We start from the raw sequence: 24,151 nt of genomic DNA on the forward strand, positions 1-24,151 counted from the left end.
GGAGCATTGGGCTGTTGCGTCTTCTTTTTTCTTAGTTCACTTTTGAGAGCCTTTCAGTTCCTTAAAGTGTAGCTGGGGAGCAGTAGAGGACAGTCTCTCTTGTCCTCAGACCATTCACCCAGATAATTTTTTGAGACACCTTGATGATTTCTAGCCCTTGCCTCTCCCACCTCACCTACTATCTAAACAGTGGGAAGTCCTCCTCAAGCTCATGTATTTCCTCCCTCCCTCCTTCTTTACCTGAAAAGAGGCTATTCTCTTGGAAAAGTAAGATAGTGATGAAAGTCCTATTCCTGTTTTTGTTCTGTTTTTGTCATGTTAACAGAAGCAACCAGATTGAGGAACTGAAGCTCCCACACTTCTTCTTTGGACTCTGTTTGAGGTCTGCTTTTCAGGGGAAAAACTACTTCTCAAAACTTAGATGTTAGCTCTTCTCAGCAAAAGGACTCAAGTAGGATGACCACAGAAATGATTTGCAGTGACATTCCAACGTCATTTTGTAAATGATGGTTCTGGAGAACCGGGAAAGCTTCTGGAATATCTCCTCTTCCCTCTTTTCTCTTCTCTACCTGAACCCTACTAAAACCCTCCAAGCCTCCTCCAGCCCTTCTTCTGTCCTTGGTTAGGTCTCCCAGTTACCCTCTCTCCTTCCTACCCATCAGCATCCTGCCCTAATTCCAGATGGCTCGTCCAGCACATGCACTCTGGGACCCAACGGCCTGGACAGGCCAACCAGACCCCAGTGGCTGGACATGGCTTGTTTCCACTTGCTTTATAGCATCAGTCACACTAATTAATAACAACCCACATACACCTTTGTCACTTGCTCAATCGTTTTGTGAGATAAAGTCATAGAAGTTGGAACTTTGGATCCATTTGATATGTAGTATGTACACCCTGCAAAAAGACTGTAGATATGATTTTAAATGAATAATAACCAAACTGGGGGAAAATCAGCCAACGAGATGACCCAGTTTTCTATTTGGACATGTTTAACCAGTGGCACTTCTCCTATCTCTCTCCATTTTGGCTCCACCTTAAATCCTCTAATGTCACTTCCAATACTCTAATGTCCTCTTATTTAAATAAGCATCCGGCTAAACTTCCCATTTTATTCTATAACTTCTGACACCTAACTTGTGGCCACATTCTTTAAAAACCACTTTGTTATGAGAGAATTAGCCACATGTAAGTGCCAATGAGACATCTTTGAAATGATGCCAAAATCTCCCTGCCCCCTAACTCTTTGTGACTTTATCCTAGGTCCCTATTATGAGTTGATCTGTGGTCCCTCCCTCCACAAAAAAAAAATGAACTTGTTAAAGTCCTAAACCCCAGTATCTCTGAATGTGACTATAGTTAGAGCAGGATCTTTAAAGGGACAATTAAGTTAAAATGAAGTCATTAGAATGGCCCCTAGTCCAATATGACTGATGTCAACAAGAGAAGATGAGATTTGGACACAAGCAGGCACCAAGGAAAGACCATACGGAGACACAGAGAGAAGTCAGACCAGCCTCAACAAACACCTGCCAACACCTTGACTTTGCACTTCCAGACCCCAGAATTGTGAGAAAATTCATTTCAGTTGTTGAAATCACCCAGTCAGTGGTGGTGTAATGGCAGCCCTAGCAAACAAATGCAGTCCCTTATGTCCACTGAAGGCACTTTACAGTAGTTTCCACTTCATCCCCTAGAGAATAGACTAGAAAACTCAGAGGAAAACTCCAGTTTTATGCCAGCAGACTCAGACTCGCTTTACTGAGCCTCACTTATGCTGATTTTCTTCTCTCTCTCATTGTTTCTCTTCTCCCTGAGAAGCCAGCCACAGCACAGCGCCTGCTACAATCCCACTCATGTGAGACCTCGCACACCCACTGTCCCGCCTTGAACACAGGCTCAGCAGGAGCCCAGGTCCTCACCTGGGCTGGCGTTCTGGGAGACGGGGCTGGGACCCACCTTTCACGGCTCCACAGCCCTTGCTGAAGCTGGCATCTGAGTCTCTTCACTCCGTCTGAAGACCTGAATGACTGAACAGAAAGGGAAGGGCCTTGTGGAAGAACATGGGATGGGCGGGTGACACAAAATGTATCAGGAGGAGCAAAGGAAAAAATGACAGAATAACAACATGAAGAATGCCACCAACATCCTCCTCCAGAACCCAGCGCAGTGCCCTGCTCCAGCCCTGGGCCACGGGGCACCTCACCAGTTCAGACCTTAACTGGGTCCTTGGAGGGAGATAGCTGGCCGAGCCTCACCATCTCCTGCCCCTTCCCCTCCCCTCTTCTCCTCCAAGCTAGGTAGGTAGTCTTGGCCTCCTCCTCTGCTGCTGTGGAAGTGGACACTTGGGAGAAGAGCTCACATCCCACCTGCCCTCCTAAAGGGACACCTGGGGGGTTACTCACAGTGCCAGGGGCATAGTGGGCAGACCCAACCAGGAAGAGCTGGTTGTTCCCAGCCTTGTTCACCAGATAAGAAGCAGGGCCATAGGGCAGAAATGAGCAGCAGATGTTTCCTTTATGACCCCAAAAGTGCCCGAGCAGGGTCAGATCCAGCTGAGGTCAGAACACCAGCAGCATGGATGGTATCCACATACGTGGATTAACTTTTTAAAAAAAGGTTAAAAGCTACCTTTAAAAAAATAAATTCAATTTGGACTTTACAAGGGCAGCCCAGACCCAGGGAAGACAGGATCAACACTTGTTTTTTCTTTGAATCCCTAAAATAAGAAACAGAGTGCCTGGCGCATGCTGAGTGCTTAAGAAATGTGCCCCAGATAAACACTCACAACAAAGGACAGACACCTCAAGTCCGGAGCAGGCCTAATTCCCTTGGGGAAGCACAGGGTAACATCTGCAGCACCTGAACATCACAGCCAGCCCTAGGTCCACAGTCAATTCAACTTTCCATTTCTGGTCAAAATGTAAGAAATTAAAGGATGGCCAAGGGGAAGAAAGGCTGTGGAAGGCCCCTGGGAATGCTAATGATTGTGTATTGTCTCCCTATCTATGCAGATAGTGCCATGCATCAAGTCTCTGCTGCCATTCCGTGAGAAAACAGGGGCAACATTAATTCAAGGAATATATGTCACAGGTCCCTAGGGCTTTTGCAAGTTTCTGCAGCACTTGACTCTGCTGTGCCAAGAACATAAAAATATTAGATAACATTGTTGGGAAAGAATGTGAAAAAAAAAACAAAAGAATGGTAAGAGCAAAAAAGACTGAACTTTTGTGAATTGTAAGATGCCAGTTTAGAAAAGCTGTATTCAACTTTTAAAATAATCAGCACACTTCCATGTGCAGTCCCCATTTTAGCCAAGGCACCTACAAGTTCAAGGATCTCCCATTGGTCTTTCCAAGCTCTCCCCATGGAAATCTGACTTGCATGAGTCCTGACCATCTGACGCATTCTGCAGTAGCCCAGCCATTACCCAACTACCAGGGGTGAACCTCTCCCACATTCCAGAGCCTGAGCAAAAGGCACCGCATGGGGAAGAGCTCCCAGCAGAAGGGACAGCATGTGCCCAGTCACAGCCCACCTGCCTGGAAGAAGTCACAGTTGCAGATACTGCCCCACACATCCACAAATCGGTCCACCATTTCACAGAGTCCATACTTTTCCCCCAGGTCTTTATTCTATACCAAAACTATCAAGGAAAAACAAAACTACCAAGATCTCCGTCTTCGGATGCATCCCACTTCAATTATGGAAAATACAGAAAAGTCACCCATCAGCAGCATGGAGATCTCTTGCTCTTCATGACTTTATGATGAGAGAGTGAGAACTCCCTCAGCAAATCAGGTTGGTAAACCTGGGAGATGGCAATGCTCAGAAGCAGAGCTAAGCTAGAAAAACACCCAGGCCAGCCCTGCACGTTCTCACTGTCACCCCAGGCTGTCTACCAAGGCTATGCCAACATGAAACCATCCCCCGTGGCCTCTGCTTGCTCCACTCCCCCGCCCCACCCACACTCCTGCCATGGGCTGTGGAAACACAGACCTACAAACCAAGTGAGAATATATGGAGGTACCTACAAAGTACGGAAGAAGGCACTGGTCTCCTAGGAGGTCTTCTGGGCCTGGCAGGTCTAGCCCTCCTGGAGGATATGACCCTCCCTCTTCAAGAGGCTTTCTCAGGTCACCCAGCATCTCCTTCCACCACTCTTCCACCACTTCCCAGCAGCCAGGGCAGAGTCATGTGGCACCATCCAAGGAATTTGCCCTGCCTCCCCAGTCCAACCACATGTTCCTGGGGGCCTGGGCTGCCTACAGTACCCCGCCCTGCCTGGGCCTTTACACTGCCCTGCCTGGGCCTTCCTAGTGTCCCCTCCTAGCACGAGGCATTAAATCTAGCAGGTGACTGACCCAACTAAAGAGAAGTTGTTCCAAAATAAAAAGATTCTGTCTTCCTCTAACACCTCAAAACCATAACTCAAAAAATGCATTTTTTGCATAAGACCAGGAAGTGTATCTGTTATAGAGCAACCCCAATATTAAACGGGTTCCTGGCTGTGGGTCCTCACCCGCGCGCTTTAAAGGGACTTATGAATACTCTACTACAGACACACGCCAAAGGGTTAATAAAAGGTTTATTTACAAGAGAAAAGGAAATAAGGAAAATGTACAACTCAGGGAGAAAATAGGGAAATAAAGTCTTTAATGCGTCCTACCCGATCCTACGACCTGGAAACCCAAAGTCACTCTCAGAGCTGGCCGGACACTGCTAGCTGGTGGAGAGCCAAAATGGGGGAGCCCCCCAAAGCCCACGTGTCTGCCTTTTGTATCCACCTGGCTGCTTAACCCCACCCTCAGGTCCCAGCCACCTTCCCTTTGGTGGTGATGGGATTTGGAGTTCCCAGTGTCTTTGGCTTTGACCTGGGGTGGGGGTGGAGTCCACAAAGCCTATATGGAATTTGCTTTGGGACATCCTTTTCCCCCTAACATATCCACCAAACCATTGTTGGAAATTTCACTTTGTGATAAAAACAAAAAGGAAGGGAGGGGCTTCAGCTGAGAGAGTGAGTTGTTGAGTCCTAGGAGGAAAGAGGGCAAGCACCGGTTGTGACATCTGTGCTGGAAAGCACAGTGTACGAGTGACAGCCCGGCAGGCAAATATGAAACATGTGAGTGCCACCTATTGGCAAGAGTAAACAATAACAAAGAAATCATTCTTTGCACGACAGCAATCCAGATCACAGGATCACTTAAGTATCATCTAAAGAACACTTCTGGGTTAGCAAAGGAGTTGTACATCCTACTAACAGCCTCGAGGGATCATGAAAGCCCAAAGCTGCAGGCTTTGCATATAGAAGTTAGAGAACAATCCCATACCTGCTGGCTACATTCATATTAGCTTTCAGATCCTGTGGATCAGACCCCAAACCTAGACATCACCCCCGTCCCAAAGGACAGACTCCAATGCTGGGGACAACAGGATGTCTCCAATTCCCGCTCCACACCACCCTGACATCCTATCCAGACCGAGAACCCTGTGGTTAAACAGAAGCATTCCATTCAGCCCTTGAGGGGAAGTTGACCATGCTCCATGCCTGGAACCTGGTGTTGTATGACGTGGAAATGGGGTTTAGGAAGATCATTTCTACAGGAACCCCAGATCATTAATGGGAACCCACATGTATAGATGGGAAGGAAGTAAAGAAACTAGCAGGGAAGCCCTGCATCACTGAGCCTCTTGCTCCAAGCGACTGCTTTCCTCACATAGGGAACATCAAGGCAGCGGCAGGAGTATGCAGGCACAAACCTTGGATGACACAGAACAGGAGTCGTAACCTGACTCCAGCCTGGAGGATTAAGAATGGTGTCAGCCCTGACATGAGAAGATCAAATCCACAGAGAGGATCAAATCTATTTCCCTTAAATCAAATCAAGATAGCTGAAGGGAAGAATTAGTAACCAGGTAATGAAGGGGAGGAGGAAAGAGAGGGAGAGAAGTGGGGCAAAATCATGGAATTATGAGAAATCTAGATCAGAGAGAAAGCTTCTCTAAGATCATATCTTCTGCTCCCTCAGCAGGCAGTTACAGACACCATCACTTACCCCACAGAGGCTTACTGAGTACTGTCTCCTGAGAGGGCATCAAGTCCTGCGGAAACAATGGGGAATAAAATGGTCCTGCACTGGAGAAGCTGATCGCCAGGATTATAAAGACTTCAGGTTCTGAGGGCACATGACACCTTTTCAATGGGTGTGTTCATTAAATGAACATGGGAATGAATGACTCCAGAGGCCCGCTCTTGGTGAGCTCACACCCTAATCCTAGTTAGAAGTCAAAGGTCAGCCAGGCAGGGGTGTTTTAATACTGAGAACTCTATGGATGGAGGGCAAATGAAGAAAGCCATAAGTTCAAGACATCAAAACCCAAGAGAAAAAGAGGGAAAAAAAGATCTGATTAAAACTCAACAACTATTTCCACTAATAGCAAAAACTGCTTCTGTTATAACTGCTAGTAAAACAGAAATTCAAAAAAATTCTATTCCTATTATAAAGACAAACCAATTACCAGCATCATACTTAATGAAATATCACAGGTATTCTCATTCAAGTTAGGGAAAGGAAGGACGCCTTTTATTACCACTACTATTTAGTGCTATTCTAACCAACCAACACATTAGAACAAGAAAAACAAATGAGACGATGAAGGAAAGTGAAGACAAAATATTTATCAATGATATGTTTAGTCACTAGGAAAGCAAGAGAATCAACCAACATTGTTAGAATATATATTCAATTAACATCTTTCCACTAAATGGTTAAACGAATATATAAAAATTAGTAACCAGATAGAAAATAATGACAAAAGGGTCTTTACACAGCAAAATGTATGTTATAAATTATGAATACATTTATGAATTGAGCAAAATCTAGATCAAAAATTCTACAAAGTAAAAAAGATTCAGATAAAAATAAATCAAAAGGGTGACATTCCTGGATTGAGGAAAAACATCAGTTCTTCCCAAGTTGATCTAAAAATTAATCATTATCACAATGATTTTAAGACTCATTAAGGAAAGTGACAATATAGGCAAATATTTAAAATGTAGCATAAAGTGACAGTCATGAAGGATGTGGTATTGATACATAAGTAGGTAAGCAGATCAATGAAACAAAATGGAAAATCCAGAAACAGAATGTGTGTGTGTGTGTGTGTGTGTGCGTGTGCGTGCGCGCGCACACTGTTGACATGCTAAAAATAAAGAGACATGGACAGTCAATGGAGAAAAGCAGACGCAGACCTCTTATACCAAAAAGGGAGCCAGGGCCTGCCTGGTGGTACAAGGGGTTAAGACGCAACCTGTGAAGCTGGAGGCAGCCTCCACAGCACGAGTTTGATCCCTGGCCAGGGAGGTAATCCACATGATGCAGCAGACCTCTCTTGTCTCCCTTCTGTTCCCTTCAGCAGCGCATTTCAGTAGATCTGCCTGTTGTGCTCCCCACTCTGTCTCTAGTGAATCTTCTCACCACACCCCCGCACCTCTGGCCCACACCCCAGCTCTTATACGTATAAATAAATAAATCTTTTAAAAGAAGAAAAGAAAGATATACAATTGAACTTTTATATATATATTTTTTTACATAACCCCAAACATGCAAAATATTATCATGTCAACATGTAGTCAATATAAAAAATTATTCATGATTTATTGTAAGTTCTTTTTTCATAAAATTTTTTAAATGTGTCATGCATTTCTAACTCGCATCACATCTCAGTTTGGAAACTAAAATTCCACTAGAAATACTTGATCTGTAGTTCAGTTTCATAAAATTCGTAATTCAAAAAAGAGATTCACAGGCCTGAGTTGTTCCAAATAACCTTAAAAATTTTCCAATAAAAAAAAAAGAATAAAACATATTTGAAGCAAATCCCAAAAAGAAAGTTTACCAATAAATGAATCAAGTTTGTTTTTAAACTTCAATTATAATTAAATTGAATTAAAAATTCAAGAGCTTTACACCCAGCCTCATGTGGCCAATAGCTAATGAAATGGACAACAGAAGTCCAGAACCATTGGCTGCAAAATTCCAGGGTCACACACTGACGACCACAACATCTTGCAAACTCAAAATCACCACGACCTAATTCATCATATGTGGGATCAAATCCAGATCCCTTCATGTGTTAGCTAGTGGTCATGGGCAAGGTTCTTAAGCTCATTGAGCCTCAGTTCCTCATCTCTAAAACATAAATGATACTGCCCACCTTGTAAAATTCTAGAATTAAATGTAAATTACCAATGAGGCTTAGCTCATAGAAGACACTGTATGTTAGTTCTCTATCCCTTCCACCTGTATAGTGTTTATGAAATGGTTTCCAATTTACTGGGGGTTTTTTGCCCTGACAATTCATTTGAAAGATGAGAAGACAAGTTCAGAGACATTCAGTGAATGTCTCAAAGTCACACACTGGGAAATGGCAGCACAAGGATTCTATGCCCAGGTCATCTGCCACTGGTTTCTACTACTAGCACAGCAATTCAGCCTCAGCTGTGCCTCAGTCTCCAGCTGCCTAAGAGGTGGGTGGGGTGCTCCGGATTGCAGGCGGCTGGGCTCCTCCCAGGTGAGCTGCCCATGCCTCTGCCCTCTGCCTCTTCCCTGCAACTAGCAAGGAAGGTGGGTTCCAGAGCCTGTGGGGCCTGGCCTTTCCTCCATCTCACTAGTCAGACACCACTGGCATCCTTCTGCAAGAGCTCCACAGAACAAGGAGGCAGGAACCAGCTGCTTCTCAAATGGGCAAGAATAGAAAGGGTCCCAGGGCTCAACTTCTATCAAAACAAGCACAAATGATCTTGTTAAACTCACCCCACTGAAAAGGGACATTCCACCCACCACCACCCCACTAACTCAGATGAAATTCTGCAATTCACATAGCAGGCTGGGTGAATCACAAACATAACGTTAAGGTAAAAAGACAAGCACTAAAGGGGCATACTGGGTAACTGCACTTATTTGAAGTCCTAGAACACAAACTAATTTATGCTCAAAGATTTTCAGGACAATGGTTATCCCCAGGGCTGGGGAGCCAGGAAGCTGCTGGAGGGGCCAGTGCTATTCTGTTTCCTGCTCTCGGTGCTGGGCACATGGCTGTGTTTGTGAAAATTCACAGGTGCTGTGTGTGTGTGTGTGTGTGTGTGTGTGTATGTATGAAAACTTTATACTAACTTTTGGGGTGATGGAAATGAAAAGTGCAACATCTTAGCCTGGGTGGTGGTTATATGGATATGCATGCATACATACATATGCATATGGTAAACATCACTGAGCTGCACACGAAGGTTATGAGCATTTTACTATTTATCTCTATAAATGAATCTTGGGGGGAGTTACACTTAAACAAGAGGCTCAGGGGCCTCCCCGGTGGCACAGCGGTTGAGCGCTGGGTTGGGAAGCTGCCCGCAGCCTCTGCAGCGCCAGTTCGATCCCCAGCTGCTCCCTGGCCACCAGAGGAGGGTCCCACATGGCGCACAGACCTCTCCTGCCACCCACTGCTCCCCTCAGCAGTGTACTTCGGTCCTTCTGCCTGCTCTGCTCCCTGCTCTGGCTCTGGTGAATTCTCTCACCCTCCCGCGCTTCTGACTGTACCCAGTGCTTGTATAAATAAATAAATAAATCTTTAAAAAAAAAAAAAAAAAAAAAAAAGAGGCTCAGGAATAAATCATATAATGTTTTATTTTAAATATAAACAATTTCAACTTTATTAGCTTAACTTCAAGGCCTTATAAGAAAGTTAGTTTGAAGATATTAAATACCTATAGGAACCCTAAAAGTATGTGATGAAATAAAGAAAACTTGTTTTTCTTATCGTCCCAACATGTATTACATGCTTTTGTTACTCAGTTTAATCAGGTCATTCTTTAAGAGGCTGCTTTGAGAGGATGGGACAATGTGAAAGCCAGACAGGCCATGGACTATGGGGTTTCAATTTACAGTCAACAACCATTATTTGTTATTGTTAAATTCTATGAAATCACCATGAACTCTCAATTACTGAACATTAAATTCACTTTCTTTCTTATTGAAACGTTTTGTATTTTCATCCTATGCCACCTTACAGACCACATATGCTTTGGTTTCATAGCTTATTAGGCATGTAGTTTAAACAAAAATAAACAAACTTTGGGTCTCCCTGGTGGCGCAAGGGGTTAAGAGGCAACCTATTAAGCTTACCGCAGCCACTGCAGTACGAGTTCAATCCCCGCCAGGGAACAATCCACATGGCGCAGCAGAACTCTCCTGACTAGCCCACTGCTCCCCTCCACAGTGTATTTCAGGCAATCTACCTGTTTTGTTCCCCACTCTGTCTCTGGTGAATCCTCTCACCCCTCGCACCTCTGGCCTGTACCCCAGTTCTTGTATGCATAAATAAATAAATCTTTAAAAAAAATAAGCAAACTTCTGTAGAATTACCTACAGGTAAAAATTAAATCATTCTCAGATTTGTTGTTTCACCCCTTCTATTGTTGATATTTGGCAATATATTAGGTCCATAAAACCTGACCAATAAGTAGTTATATCTACTTTAGATAAGTGGGTTTTTAAGCAGTTGTGTGTGTACATATTTGTACATGTATATTGTCTGTGACCTAGTACATTCAGATAGTTTTTCTAATAAATTCATATAGTTTTCAAAATAGCATTGATTCTGTTTGTGAGATATTACTTAAAGTAAAATCATGATGGGACTTGGCAATTCATGGACTGATTTTTTTAATTCCCAGAATAACATTCTTGAACAAAGACAATTTTTAGATAAACTGTGCTGCTCGTCCACCTCCTACATGTCCTCCAGTAGATTCACCCACGCAGTCAAATGCCACCAAGTCAAGCAAGGAGGGTCTTACCTGTGAAAAATTGAGCCCGTTGAGCGGATGGCACTGCTCTTCCACCTTTTCCACCGCCCCCGTCTGTTTCCTCAACCTCTCGGCCTCCTGGGCGAGGTACAGGTCTAAGACGGGCACCCCACGGGACTTAATGTCCACCTCGGTCAGGGAGTTGACCATGAGCATCACCCAGATGGGCCTCTTCCGCTCCCAGTTCCCCGCGATGGCATTGAAGAGGTAGTCGGCATAGAGGCCCTTACCGCGCTGGTCCGGGGTCATCCACGAGGGCATCATGAGCTTCACGTACTCCAGGTGGCGCTTGAGGCGGCAGTAGATGTCCCTGGGAAGCACGTCCTGCAGGTTCTCCCCCTGCGGCAGCATCTGACAGCTGGTGAGGGCCGAGATAGTGTAGGGGTCGGTGAGGTCCAGCTCAAAATACACAATGCTGCTCTGCTGAAAAGCCTCCTTGGAATTGTCCGGGATGAAGTCCCAAACCCGCGTGTAGGGAACGTGGATCGTACCAAAGAAGTAAGAGGGTGGGTCTCGCTTTATGGTCCACAAGAAGGAATTCAACTCACTTTGCTGAAAGGAAAGCAGACAATATCGAGGCATGATATGGAGGGTCAAAAACCTGAGAGGGGGGGTCTTCCTGGTGGTGCAAGGGCTTAGACACAGCCTATGAAGCTGTCCACATCCTCTGCTGCACAAGTTCAATCCCCGGCCAGGGAGCTACCCACATGGCGCAGGAGACCTCTCCTGTCTCACCTGCTCTGCTCCCCACTTTGTCTCTGGTGAATCCTTTCACCCCCACACACATACCTCTGGCCTGTACCCCAGTTCTTGTATGCATAAATAAATAAATCTTTTTTTAAAAAAAGAAAGAAAGAAACCTGAGAGGAGAAAGTGAATTAAAATGACAAGTCACACTAGGGGAGAAAAATTATCATATTAGGACTTAGACTTTTGAGTCTAGAGGGTCACCTGCCAGGAGGGGGAGTCTTTCATGCAGGCTGCATTTCAGCATCCTTTCCCACGCCCCCCAACCCATTTCCATCAAAATGTTAATTAAAATGAGAAAGCAAGAGAATCACCGGCTGTGAGCTTGACCCAGCCTGCCCTACAAATAAACTGGGCAAAAGTTAAAAAGGAGATTCCCATGGGACTCCCAGGACACACCTGGTACAGGTAAGGAACAGCTGAAGAGCCCACTGTTACCTCCCAGGCAGACCTGATGGTCTCAGCTTCTTCAGATCTGAAATCCAACCTTCCCAAAGGCAGAAGTTCTCAACTCTGGCTGCACATGGCAATCACCTGCAAAGCTTCTAAAAGTTCGATAGCATATGGGTTCCACCCCAGACCAATCACACCAGGCTCTGTTGAGGTGGCTTCAGAGGTGCTATTTTTAAAGCTCCTCTAGTTATTCTAATCTGGAGTCAAGCTGGACACCACAAACTTAATGAGACCCTGATCTCACAGTTCACTCTTGGCCTTATCAGATGTGAATGATCCTATTGAATTTCTTTCTCACAAAAGCCTCCTGGTTCAATGACGGAGATTCTCTTCCTTGTGGTTTTACAGGCTGAGCAGTGGTGTGCGTCTACCTGAGGTCACAGCATTTTGCCCCTTAATCCTAAGTGTCTCTTAGTCTAGGCAGAGGCATCTATGAAGGGTCCAGGTATTAAGAGGCCCTGTCCAGAGAAGAGTACAAGACAGCCCTCAAGTTCAAAAGCCAGTACAAGTATAAAAGTCAGATACACACATGGTTGAGTCATGCATCATGCAAGCAAAAACTGGTTTATAGACAAGAAAGATTTGGAGTGTGTACCCCTTGCAAAAGTCTTTCATTTCATCCACTTTTTATATAACACACTTTGTTGTGTGGTTTCAGTTGACAAGCAATTCTCATTATTTGTCATAGTTATGTGCTATAAAGTCACCATGAGCACTGTATTATTGAATACTGAACTATTATTGTTCCCAGGGGAGACATAGTTTCCTTCAAGACTCTGGTCACAACAGTTTCACCAACAACAGTGCACATCGATATAGATATGTACTTGTGCTGACAAGAAACTTTTTTAATAGATTTTGTTGATTCACTAACATTGAACTCACAAGTCACTATAACTCATGCCTGAATAAAGTTCGTCTAACACAAGTACCTTTTCCAAAGGCTCAGATCAGCCTTCTGTGTTCAGGGACCCTAGATAACACTTCAGTGCTACACTTGAGGCCATTTTGAACAGTGAACTCTCCTACAGGAACACAAAGTGCCAAAAACATGGCAGTAAGTAGACTACCAAAAGGACACTTAAGATCTGAGAGCTGAACCAAGAAGTCAGGGTGTCGTGGACTTGCTCAGCCTCGGCTGAGGATGTGCACATGGGGTGACTCAAATTTTTTGAAATTCTAAACATGTCTGCAAATAACCATGAAAGCACCGCAAGTATTTATTTTGGGTTACAAATCAATTTTAGAAAGCAGATAAATTCTCAAATGTGGAATCCACAAGTAATGAAAATCTATTGTATTTGCATTTGTGCATTATTATTTGGTGGCAGCAACCTGATTTCAAATGAAATATGGCAAAGAAATCAAAATATAGGACCCATGAAAGTGGATCTGGTGGAAATAGGGACCCACTCCTACCCTTCAACCTTCTCTTCTATAACTACCCCCTTTGCCACCTGACCACAAAACCACTCAGGTGAGGGCAGAGCAGGCAGGTAAACACATGGACTGGAGGTGTTTACTCTGCTAGGGTTCTCGAGCAGCAAAGGAGCTCCTAACTCTCAATAATGGAGACTGAGTAAGCAGCCCAAGCCAGTGCCGGCCACATGGGAGCAGGCCTGGTATTCCAGAATGGGGTTCTCAAATGAAATGAGAAATCTTTTTCAAAAGAAATGAGAATCTTCCAAATGGAAAATGTTGCCTCGGTTTTCTTAAACACCAGGCCCCCAGCCTGAGACCTTGTTTTTTAGATATTTAAATGCAGTTCTGCTCATATACCCACCTTTTCAAGAATACACTAATTGGGCAAAAGTAGCTTAAATTCTGCTTTTGTCTCCGGTAGCCCACCAAGATTTTTAAAAGCCACTTCACTTCTCTATATGTCAGACAGTTTCTTCATCTATAAAAGTTAGATCACAACCTCTTTTACAGAATATGGGAGAGACAAATTAGATAGGTAATTGTTAAGTGACTGAATGAATGAAAGGAGGCATTTAAAAGATAAATTTAAATACCTATTCATATTAACGGATGAATCATGTACAGGGTATTCAGCCAGTCCTCAGGCATCATTTATGTAGTGATGAGAGTTATTTAAATAGTTTTAAAAGTCAAATTAAAACTGTAAAACTGTCTACCCAAAAATGGCTGCCAAGTCTAAGCGATCAAATGTCTTGCTGTGGGTTAGATCAAGCTGGTAGATAAACCCTGGTTAGATGCTAATCAAAAGCTGAGATTGATAGCTATGACTTCAGTTAATTTAAAAAGATAACAAAATAATTACCCGTAAATGCAACTGGTTGGCTAAAGGTGACCTTTCAACCATAGGTATAGTTTGGTTCTTTTGTCTTTCTTTTTTTTTTTTTTAAGATTTATCCATTTATAAATGGATGCGCGGGAGGGTGAGAGGATTCACCAGAGACAGAGTGGGGAACAGAACAGGCCGACTGACGAAATACACTGCTGAGGGGAGTAGAGGGCAAGACAGGAGAGGTCTGCTGCACCATGTGGGTATCTCGCCGGCCAGCGGGGATCAAACCTGCGCCGCAGAGGCTGCGGACAGCTTCACAGTGTGGTGCTCAACGGCCTGCGCCACCAAGGAGGCCCTCTTTTGTTTTTCTTATGTGGAAGAGTTGATGATCAAAGGAGCCCTGAGTGGTGATATTACTGGGTCCCATTGACCTAGCCAAGCCATTTGGTGGCATAAGTTTCGTGCAGTCTACTTGAGGACTGTTTCCAACTAGGTGATGTGGCAAAGAGCTGAAAAGTTCCTGTTAAACCTCTGGGCACCTAGTTCATAGTCATCTATCAGAAGACCATGATATTAAACCAATATACTCCCAGGAAAACGAAACCCTTTATGCAGAGTTATGGGGTTGGGAGGGAGAGGGGAGACATTGCTTGTTTGGTTTGGTCTTGGTTTGTTTTTATCCGGTACACTGAATCTACCTTAAATCCACCCATCCCGCCTCAAAATTCCTCTACCTTCTTTAGAAACAGTCTGTTCAAACATACACATCCATTTTCATCTTATTATTTAATTGTTGCTTTTTCATTTGATATCATTTGATATCTAGAAATGGGGTCATGGTATGATCTTTTCATTGGAAACTGCTTAGACTTTAAAAAACAGCCTTGCAATAATAATAATGACACAAGCGTAACCGGCTGATAGCAATGGTCCTTGGAGCCAGGCCTCATCCTGTCACTGCATGAGGGTGGTCCCACCGCATCTGCGTCTCTAGGTGCCAGGCGCTAGTGTGTTCTAGGATGCGGAATACAGAAGTGAATGAAGCACAATACCTGCCTCAGGTACATTAATGAGAATTGCTGTGGAGAATGTGAAACAGGAAAGAGAGTAGTTACAGAGGTGCTCTCACATTGGGTATGCAGGAAAGTCCTTGGATATCCTTGGAGGTAGTATATTTAAGCCTCGCTGAGAAGAAGGTGAGAGGGCAAACCATGGGCCTATCTGAGAGAATATCCCCTCGAGTAAGAGGGAATAGCAGTGCAAAGGCCCTGAGGCAAGAGGCCCTCTGATGTGTTGGAGGAGCCTCAAGGAGGCCTGCCTATAAGGTAAAATACAAAAGAAAAAATTTTAAAGGAGGTCTGCAGGGCTGCAATGGGATGACTGAAGAGGAACACAGGAGACAGAGATCAGAGAGGTGAGGGAGACCAGACCACACTGTGCCTGCTGGTTATTGGAAGAGCTCAGGCTTTTGTGTTGAGTAGGATGAGAGCTGTTGCTTTTATGAGAAGAGTGACATGATGTGTTACCAGATCACTCTGGCTGCTGTGATGAACAGATGATTTTTTTTTTTTTTTTTTTTTTTTTTTTTTTTTGTGGGACCCTCGCCGGCGGCCAGGGAACGAACCGGCGCTGCAGAGGCTGCGGGCAACCTCGCAGCCCAGCGCTCAACCACTGCGCCACCACGGGAGGCCCTGTGATGAACAGATGATTAAAGGATGAGGGCAGATACAAGAAGGCCAGTTAGGAAGTTACAGATATGATTCAAGTGAGAGAACAGAGTGGCAATGACAGAATTGAAGAGACGTGATCAGATTCTGGATTGCCTCTGAAAGTCAGAGCTAACAGAATTTGCTGATGAATCAGTTAATTAAATGGAAGAAGTTGCCATTGACTGAGATAGAGAGAACGGGGTCGAACAGGATTCAAGAAGTAGGTTAGAAGTTTTGGGTTAGGTCAACTGTTGAGTTGACATGTCAAGCAGACAACCAAGTGAGGAAGTTGAGTTGATGAGTAAATGTGTGAGTCTAGAGTTTGCAGAAATAAAAAGGAAGGCATGATCACCATTTAAATGTTATTTAAAACCATGGGACTAGATGAGATTTCCAAGGGACTAAGGGTAAACAGGACCGAAAGGTCTAGCAAAGGTACTACTTTGCCAAGTCAAAGGAAAGAAGAGCAGTCAGCAAAAGAGAATAGAAAGTGACCAGTGAGATTATTAGGAAAATCAGAAGAGGACGGCAATCAACAAGAGTGGTTTGGTTTTTGTTTTGTTTTGTTTTGTTTTGTTTTTAAAGATTTATTTATTTATGAATACAAGAACTGGGGTACAGGCCAGAGGTATGGGGAGTAAGAGGATTCACCAGAGACAGAATGGGGAGCAGAACAGGCAGACTGACTGAAAAACACTGCTGAGGGGAGCGGGAGAGGTCTGCTGCACCACGTGGGTAGCTCCCTGGCCAAGGATCAAAGTTGTGCTGCAGTGGCTACGGATAGCTTCGTAATCTGAGACTTATCCCCTTGCGCCACCAGAGAGGCCCAACAAGAGCATTTTAAGAGAAGGAAGCAAGTAGGCTCAATGAGCCAAAGGGGCTGATGCGCTGACAACAGACCTTTAGAGGCAACAGCACTTCAGTTACTGGGGACCTGGACAAGAACAATTTTGTGGCATGGCAAGGGTGAAAGCATGCCCAGGGCCCATGCAGGAGAGAATGAGAAGAATTTGGAGGACAAACAAATAAATAAGATAATGGCCTTTTCCAGATGAAGAAACAGAAGCCTTGAGATGCTAATTATGTTGCACAAGGTCTCATAACTATTAAGTGGTAGATCCAGGATTTGAAATCAGGCACGCTGGCTCCTGAGATCCCAGCTTCAAGCACCACATTCTTTGGCCTTAACATGCAACAGATTTTATCTGTGGCTCAGAGCCACATCTCTTTCAATAAATACTCTGTTACATTCACTGTTGCTCAGGTGCAAGACCTGACTCCCAGGTGAGACTCTGTCCAGCTCCCCTGCCCAAGCCCTGATGACCTGCCCAGATAAATCCACATTGACATCTTTACATCCTCAAACTGCCATCTTTTCCCCACTCCCTCTTTTCAAGAGAACACAATGAGGGTAGGGGGTTGTCCACTTGTTTTAAGCCATGAGTGTTAAGTGTTTTTAAAGAAATAAGCCTGATATCATCAAGCTCCTTCAATAAATGGAGTGCGGTCTGCACCCTGCCTCACACTGCACCAGCAACCACTCGTGCAGAACACTGACACCCCCACGGGCCATGCCTTGGGGAAGGCACAAGCTGCAAGAGGAGTTGTCAGGGCTTCTGATTAAGGATTTCCTGGCCTTTGCCCCCAGGAATGCCCCCACTAATCACCAATCACACAGATGCAACCATCCCTGCCTCCCTCATATTGACACCCTCAGGGCTAGGGCTGTTTGTCCACATATACACCAAAAAATCCCACCAACTGCTCTATTACCCCAGTTCACTATAACCGTAGTCACCACATGCTACTAGAGGAAGCCATTTATTTTAACATTATGATGATTTAAAAGATAAAACAACATGATTGGTATGTCCCTCAAAACCTCACTGCAATCATTCTGAGAAAGACAGGACAAGTTCTGTCACCTAGATCACCAGAGATTTTAAGTGTGTGTGTGTGTGTGTGTGTGTGTGTGTGTGTGTGTGTGTGTCCCTTGCAATGAAACAAGGGAGCACTCAGTTCCCTGGCATCCCAGGGCCCCGGACCACTGCACTTGTCCAGTTGTACATTTCAGCAGGTCAGCCAGAAGGATACTAAAGTAAACTGACTTGAGTCAGCCTTTCATTGCACATCTCCTGTGGTACTCTTCTGGACCCTGGGGAGAGAGCAGCAAACAAAATAAACAGAAGAGCACGCGGGGATGGGGAGAGCAAGAAATAAAACTTTTTATCAGACAGTAGTTAAGTGCTACAGAGAAAAATAAAGCAGGGAAGGCAGATGGAGGGGCTTGACATAATGTTTAACAGGATAATCAGAAAGGGTCTCATTGAGAGACACTTGAGCAAAAACCAGATGGAAGTAAAGGAGCGAGCATATGGGTGTCTGGGGGAAGAAATAGCAAGTGTAAAAGAGCTCAGGCAGGAATAGTAAAGAGCACGCAAGAGTTCTGTTTGAGTATTGATAAGGAAGAGATTCCATCTGTGTGGTGCTGGGGTAAAGCTTGCAGTGTCTAAAGACAGACTTCCGCCGAGAAGACCTCTAATGATTAACAAAAGTTGAAAACCAAGCCAACTCTCAGCCACAGTGCCTCCAGGATGCTGTAGAAGCAGCTGCAGCGGGTGGAGGCTGGATTCAGAGCTTCGCTGTATGGTGTCAGCACTGCAGCCCTGGAGAGGCCCAGGACAGTGCCGTCAGGGCACACAGTTCAAGCACACAGCCCTGCCACTGACGGGCCTTCTGACCCACCTTGCAGGGGAGGAGACAGTCCCACGGACAGAACAGTGACTCAAAGTGTGATCCAGTGACATGTGCATGTCCCCAAGACCCTGTCAAGGAGTCTGGAAAGCCAAAGCTATTTTCATAATACTACTAAGATATTTTTCTCTTTCATACTTATTCTCTCACAAGTGTACAAATAGAACTTTCTAGAGGCTACAGACATGTAATAACAGCACTCTGACAATTAAAGGCCTGTATACTTGTGTATTTTTGTGTTTCACTCGTATTTGCCCTAATGCACCTAAATAAAAGTTCTCCAGAGTCCTCAATACTGTTTTAGAATGCCAAGGTGCTCAGAGACCCAAAAGTTTGAGTGCTGTTGAGGACAAATTGAAGAAAGGAGAGAAAACTACCAAGACTGTCCCATCACAATATAATTACAAGTTGGTAATAGATTTTGCTATAGTGAAAGACATTCTGCTCTTACATGAGTTGACAGCTGCTACTTGTCATACAGAGCATAAAGCCTCTGCACAGCAGGCTTTAAATTACCCAGGTGATGACTGCCCTCCCTCACCCCTTCCTGTCCCCACAACCAGACTCCTGTCATTCTAGAGGGAGAGCCTCCGTGTGTCCACAGCCCAGGGTGCCTTGGGGCACAGTGTGCAACCCAGGAGCCAGGAAAGGTTGTTAGGTTACCCTCTCCTTTGCTGTAGGTTGGAGGATAAAAAAAAATTACCAAAATTCAGAAATGGGTCGGGTCCGTATGCTGAGCAGGTGTCACCAATGGTGGGTCAACCCCTAAATACCATCCTGTGTCCAAGAGCTCATAGGCCACCCAGAGTACAAACTTCCATAACCCTCCCCAGCATCATGGATCCACAGAGATGTGACCCAGTGGTAGAAAGGCACAAAACCTCCACTACGTTCAAAAGTGAGGGATTTGAAAACCACAGAAAATTCTGAGATAAAGAAAACTGATCAGAAGGAAACATTCATCTCGAAAGCAGTACAGTCTGGGAGACGATCTCCGCTAGGTTTCTGCTCCAACAGGGCTGGCTGGATACAGGCAGGTCACCGGCCTCCCTCACTTAGGATTCTCTCACCCTTCAAAACTCTCTCGCAAAAGTCTAAGGATGCTCCCTTAGCTTAAACGCGAGGCTGTCAAAGGTAGTCACTCGGAGAGCCAGCTCCCTGACCTGTAGCACGAAGGTCTCTGTGCCTCAGTTTCCCAGATCGGTAAAACAGGGTAGTGGTTCCCCCAAGTCCATCTAACTCAGGCGTTGAGTAAACAGAGGTTAAATCATGCATCTGCAAGATGCTTTTGGTATTTCCACATGAGCAAGAGAAATTAAATTCTAGGGAAGAGACGGCAGAACAAACGTTCGAAGTAAATGCGCCCAAGTCCCGGCCCCCCTGGGTCTTCACTGATTCGTCCAGCGAATGCCCGCGAAGCAGACTGGCGAGACCAGGGGTCCTTGCCCAGAACCCCTTGGATCAACTAAGAGCGAGGACTGGGGAACCGGGTCTCCAGCGGCTGGAGAGCTGCGCTCCCAGAAGGGGGTTCCAGGGCCAAGCCGGGACGCGCGAGCTGGGAGGCGCGGCCGAGGGAGGTGGGAGTCGGCGCCCAGAGTCGGCTCGGGGTCCGAGCGCGCTGCTCCCAGAGTCGGGGAGCAGCCACCCCGGGGGGTTCCGGGAGCACCTCGCCCGCGCCCGACGCGTGCCTTACTTGGGGCTTGAGGTCGCAGTTGGCAGAGGCGACAGCGCCGCGCCGGGGGGCTGCGCCCGAGCGCAGGAGACACAGGGTCGGCAGCAGGAACCAGCTCCAGGGACTCATCCTCCTTCCAGCGGCTCCGAGGCCCGGGACGCGGAGCGAGAGCGGGAGGGAGCCGTGGCCGCCCCGCCCCGCTAGCCCGTAGCGGCCGGGCAGCGGACTCCCCGCGAGTCGGCCATGGCAGACGGGCTGGGGGGCTGAGGATGAGGGGGGCCGGGGGGCGCTCGCCCGCTGCCCCGCGCCTCTAGCCTGCTCCCTCTGCAGTTCGCGCGGCCGCCTCCGGGCGGGGCCCGGGGATCCCGGCGGCAGTGGCCACGTGGGACCTGGCCCGGACCCCCCCAAAGCCCCGCCTCGCTGCCCCGCAGCGGCAGGTCAGCCCTGCACCGAGGCGGCCGCGGGAGCCCAGGCGCCCCGCTCCTCCCGCGCAAACCCTGCCCCGGCCGCCGGCCACCTCGTGGGCCGCAGAGAAGGGGAGAGTGGAGTCCAGCGCTGCCATCTCCATTCAGCCTAAAATTGTGCTGGCTGCTGCCCTTCTGTGCTCACGCTGTCAATTCTGAATGGGAAGAGGTGGATCAAAGAAACAAGCGAAACGCTATGTTTAAAGGAAAGTTCATTTTTAACAAAGGAAGTCGTATGGAAGATCTGTCTATAAAAGAGAGGAACAGACGTGTGGGTATCCACTTGGAGTCCGGAACCACAAAAACCGCACTCCATTAATTGCCCTCGTAAGGGATTCAGGGGAATAATAGAAAGGATGTTATCTCCACACTTGAAGGATTGTTGCAAAGATTTAAAATGTGGACATTTGTTTTTCGAAATGGCGCACATTGGAGGCCTGCGAAACGTGTTTGCGTCCTTTCCATCCCAAGGGGCTTTTCAGAGCCTTGATCCTTCAGGAAGAAAATATTGCAAATGTTACTAGCTATAGCAGGCCTCTCCCATCTCTCTCCAAGTCGTGAGTGCATTTTATCACCTACCTTTACAATCTGAACTTACACGTGATTAACTTCTGAGTGGTGTTGTAATGGGGCATTTGTAGCCCGGAGTCATAATTGTTTTAAGTCCCAGTCTATTTTTAGACTCTGAAGGAGACTCTGAACTGATGGAGGGGGTTCATTTCCATACAATGGGAGAAATTTCTCTGAGACTGAGAAGCCCAACTGGGTACTGCAGTAAAGAACCCCTAGCTTTAGGAATCCCCAGCTTTGAAAACTCAGACGTCTAGGCTTCAGATGTTTTTGTGAAATCGGTAACTTCTCCACTTCTACCACTTTGAGGATTTGCTTTCTGGGGTTCTCTCTCTTGTCTTCGGTGACTCCCTCGTTTCAATTGGTCCCCCCAGCGCCCCAGAACGCAGCCTGTCCTTTTCAAGGTGCCCGCAGCGCCACCTACTGACAAAAAGACATTCTACTCTAGTCGCACAGACCTGTGTGACTTGTCCTTCATAGCAGTCGCCTGAAGAAATGACACTCTTTCCCAAACATCAAGCATGAGGAACTCAAAAAAAGAAGTTGTTAACTATTATTTCATACTCTTTCTCCATTCCAAATGAATTCTCAACCAATGAGCTTTGACTAGAGAGAAATGGAGGAGGAATTAATGTCACAAAACGTAACTGAGTTTGTTAATTTTCTCTTATTGCTTGTCTCTTTTCTATTTTGCTGACTCCTGCTCTTTATTTCATTCCTTCTACTGACTTCTTTTTCTAGATTTTTTTTAAGAATTTATTTATTTATTTATTATTTGATACAAGCACTGGGTACAGTCAGAAGCGCGGGAGGGTGAGAGAATTCACCAGGCCAGAGCGGGCAGCAGAGCAGGCAGAAGGACGGAAGCACACTGCTGAGGGGAGCAGCGGGCGGCAGGAGAGGCCTGCGCGCCATGTGGGACCCTCCTCCGGTGAATTGGGAGCAGCCGAACCGGCTGCAGACGCTGCGGGCAGCTTGGCAACCGCTCAACCGCTGGGCCGGGGAGGCCCTCTTTTTCTAGATTTTTAAGGTAGAACCTTAGATCAATGACTTTAAACCTTTCTTCTTGTCTAATAAAAACTTTGAAAGCTATAAATTCCCTCTCTACACTGCTTTAGATGCATTGCACAAAGTTTGAAAGTTGTATTGTCTTTATCATTCAGTCGGAGATACTTTATATTTTCCTAGTAATATTTTTCTCTGACCATGGCTTGTTTCAAAGTATGTTGCTTAATTTCCAAATTACAAAGTTTTCCTTGATTACTTGCTGTTATTCATTTCTAATCTATTGCATTGTAGTCAGAGAACATATTCTGTGTAACTGCAGTCATTTTCAGTTTATTGAGACTTGTTTTATGACCCAAGATATGGTCAGGCACAGAGTTTGAAATATCTAGTGTATGAATAACTTTGTTCGATTCTAACATTTTTTTTTTAAGGTGGGATTCCCTGTCTTAGCCAGCCCCACTGGTAAAGAGAAGTTATTCTGAAAAGCACAGTGTCCAAACATTCAATAGAATCACATCTAGTCTACATGCACTGTCTCTGTAAGAGGGTGGTCCCCAGGGAAATGAGAGATTCTACTGTCTCTGTCCCACCCAAGGAAGGGTGGAGGTGAGCATCTGCACACGCATTCCTGAGTTCCCCTCACTCCATGGTACTGCCTCAGACCAGGTGGCAGTCTTGCTGAGGTGGTACGATCCTTGGTGGCCTTCTAAAAACATCTAGGCTGAAGTCTTTCCTGGCTTCCCCTCCTTGGTCAAGAAAGAAATGCTAAATATCCATGTACCCTCCTCTCTTCCTCTCAGCATCGCTTGTGTCTAGTTGAGCTCCCTCACTTAGGTATCGTTCTTGGTCCACACCTTTTGCATCCCACTGCCAGAGTGTTGGATATTTCTGCTTCTTTCTGTCTCTCTTTCATAAATGGTTGATATTCCTGGCAACCCTCTTTGGGTCCACTTAATCCTCAGTTCTTTTGTACCCCTAGTCCTGGCTTCCTAATTTACACAAACCTTGTGGCTTGTCCCCTTCATAGCAATCACCTGAAGTTTTTATACCCTGGATGCCTTTCTGCTCTTTCCTAAAAATCAGATCTTCCCTCAAAAACAAAGCTTTTAGGGTACACAGAGGATTTGCCGTGACTTCAACCACACTGTGTTCTTACCCTGCCTTGCCCTGCTGCGGCTATCTAAGACCTTAATCACTTCACACTCTTCAGATTTCCCAAGCTGCTATGGAAAGCTTATGAGTGGCGGGCAGGCCCCATGATACCGCCTCCTGGTATTTACAATTTTGTTTAATTTCCTTTCCTTGGGTGTGTGCAAGATCTGCAACTTGTTTCTAAACAAAGGAATAGGGCAAAAGTGGTAGAAAGTCTGGGATTACTTGCAGGTGATTCTGTAAGGCTGTAGTGCTGCTCTTGCTAGAGTGTCTCTCTCCATTACTGTCTTTGAAGAAACAAGTTTCCATGAATCCTACTCCCACAAGAAAATGAATTCTGCCAACAACCTGAGCAAGCTCAGAAGGAGAACCTTCCCCAGTTGAACCTCTGATGAGAACCTGTTTCTGAGCAACACCTTGACGGTAACTCTGCTCCCTACCCTGAGCACATGACCCACTGAAGACTTCATGCCTCAACTCCTTGCCCAGAGAAACTGTGAAATAATT

The 24,151-nt window shown here is 45.7% G+C and overlaps 1 protein-coding gene across 2 annotated transcripts in view; it reads right to left on the bottom strand.

Annotated features, from left to right (window-relative positions):
- Positions 1-20,609, bottom strand: part of TRABD2A (TraB domain containing 2A) — a 37,481-nt gene extending 16,872 nt beyond the window's left edge. The window contains exons 1-2 of one of the 2 annotated variants that reach the window (XM_037527726.2): positions 20,472-20,609; positions 10,856-11,416 (exon numbers count right to left, since the gene is read on the bottom strand). In XM_037527726.2, the coding sequence (XP_037383623.1) occupies positions 10,856-11,416; positions 20,472-20,579 (669 nt within the window). In that variant the 5' untranslated portion in view covers positions 20,580-20,609. The remainder of the gene's footprint in view (positions 1-10,855; positions 11,417-20,471) is intronic. The other variant, XM_037527727.2, reaches the window with a different exon arrangement.
- Between the last annotated feature and the right edge of the window lie 3,542 nt (positions 20,610-24,151).

This window comes from Talpa occidentalis, unplaced genomic scaffold (genome assembly GCF_014898055.3).
Source record: "Talpa occidentalis isolate TD23 unplaced genomic scaffold, MPIMG_talOcc4v2.1 talOcc4.5, whole genome shotgun sequence".
Taxonomy (NCBI): Eukaryota; Metazoa; Chordata; class Mammalia; order Eulipotyphla; family Talpidae; genus Talpa; species Talpa occidentalis.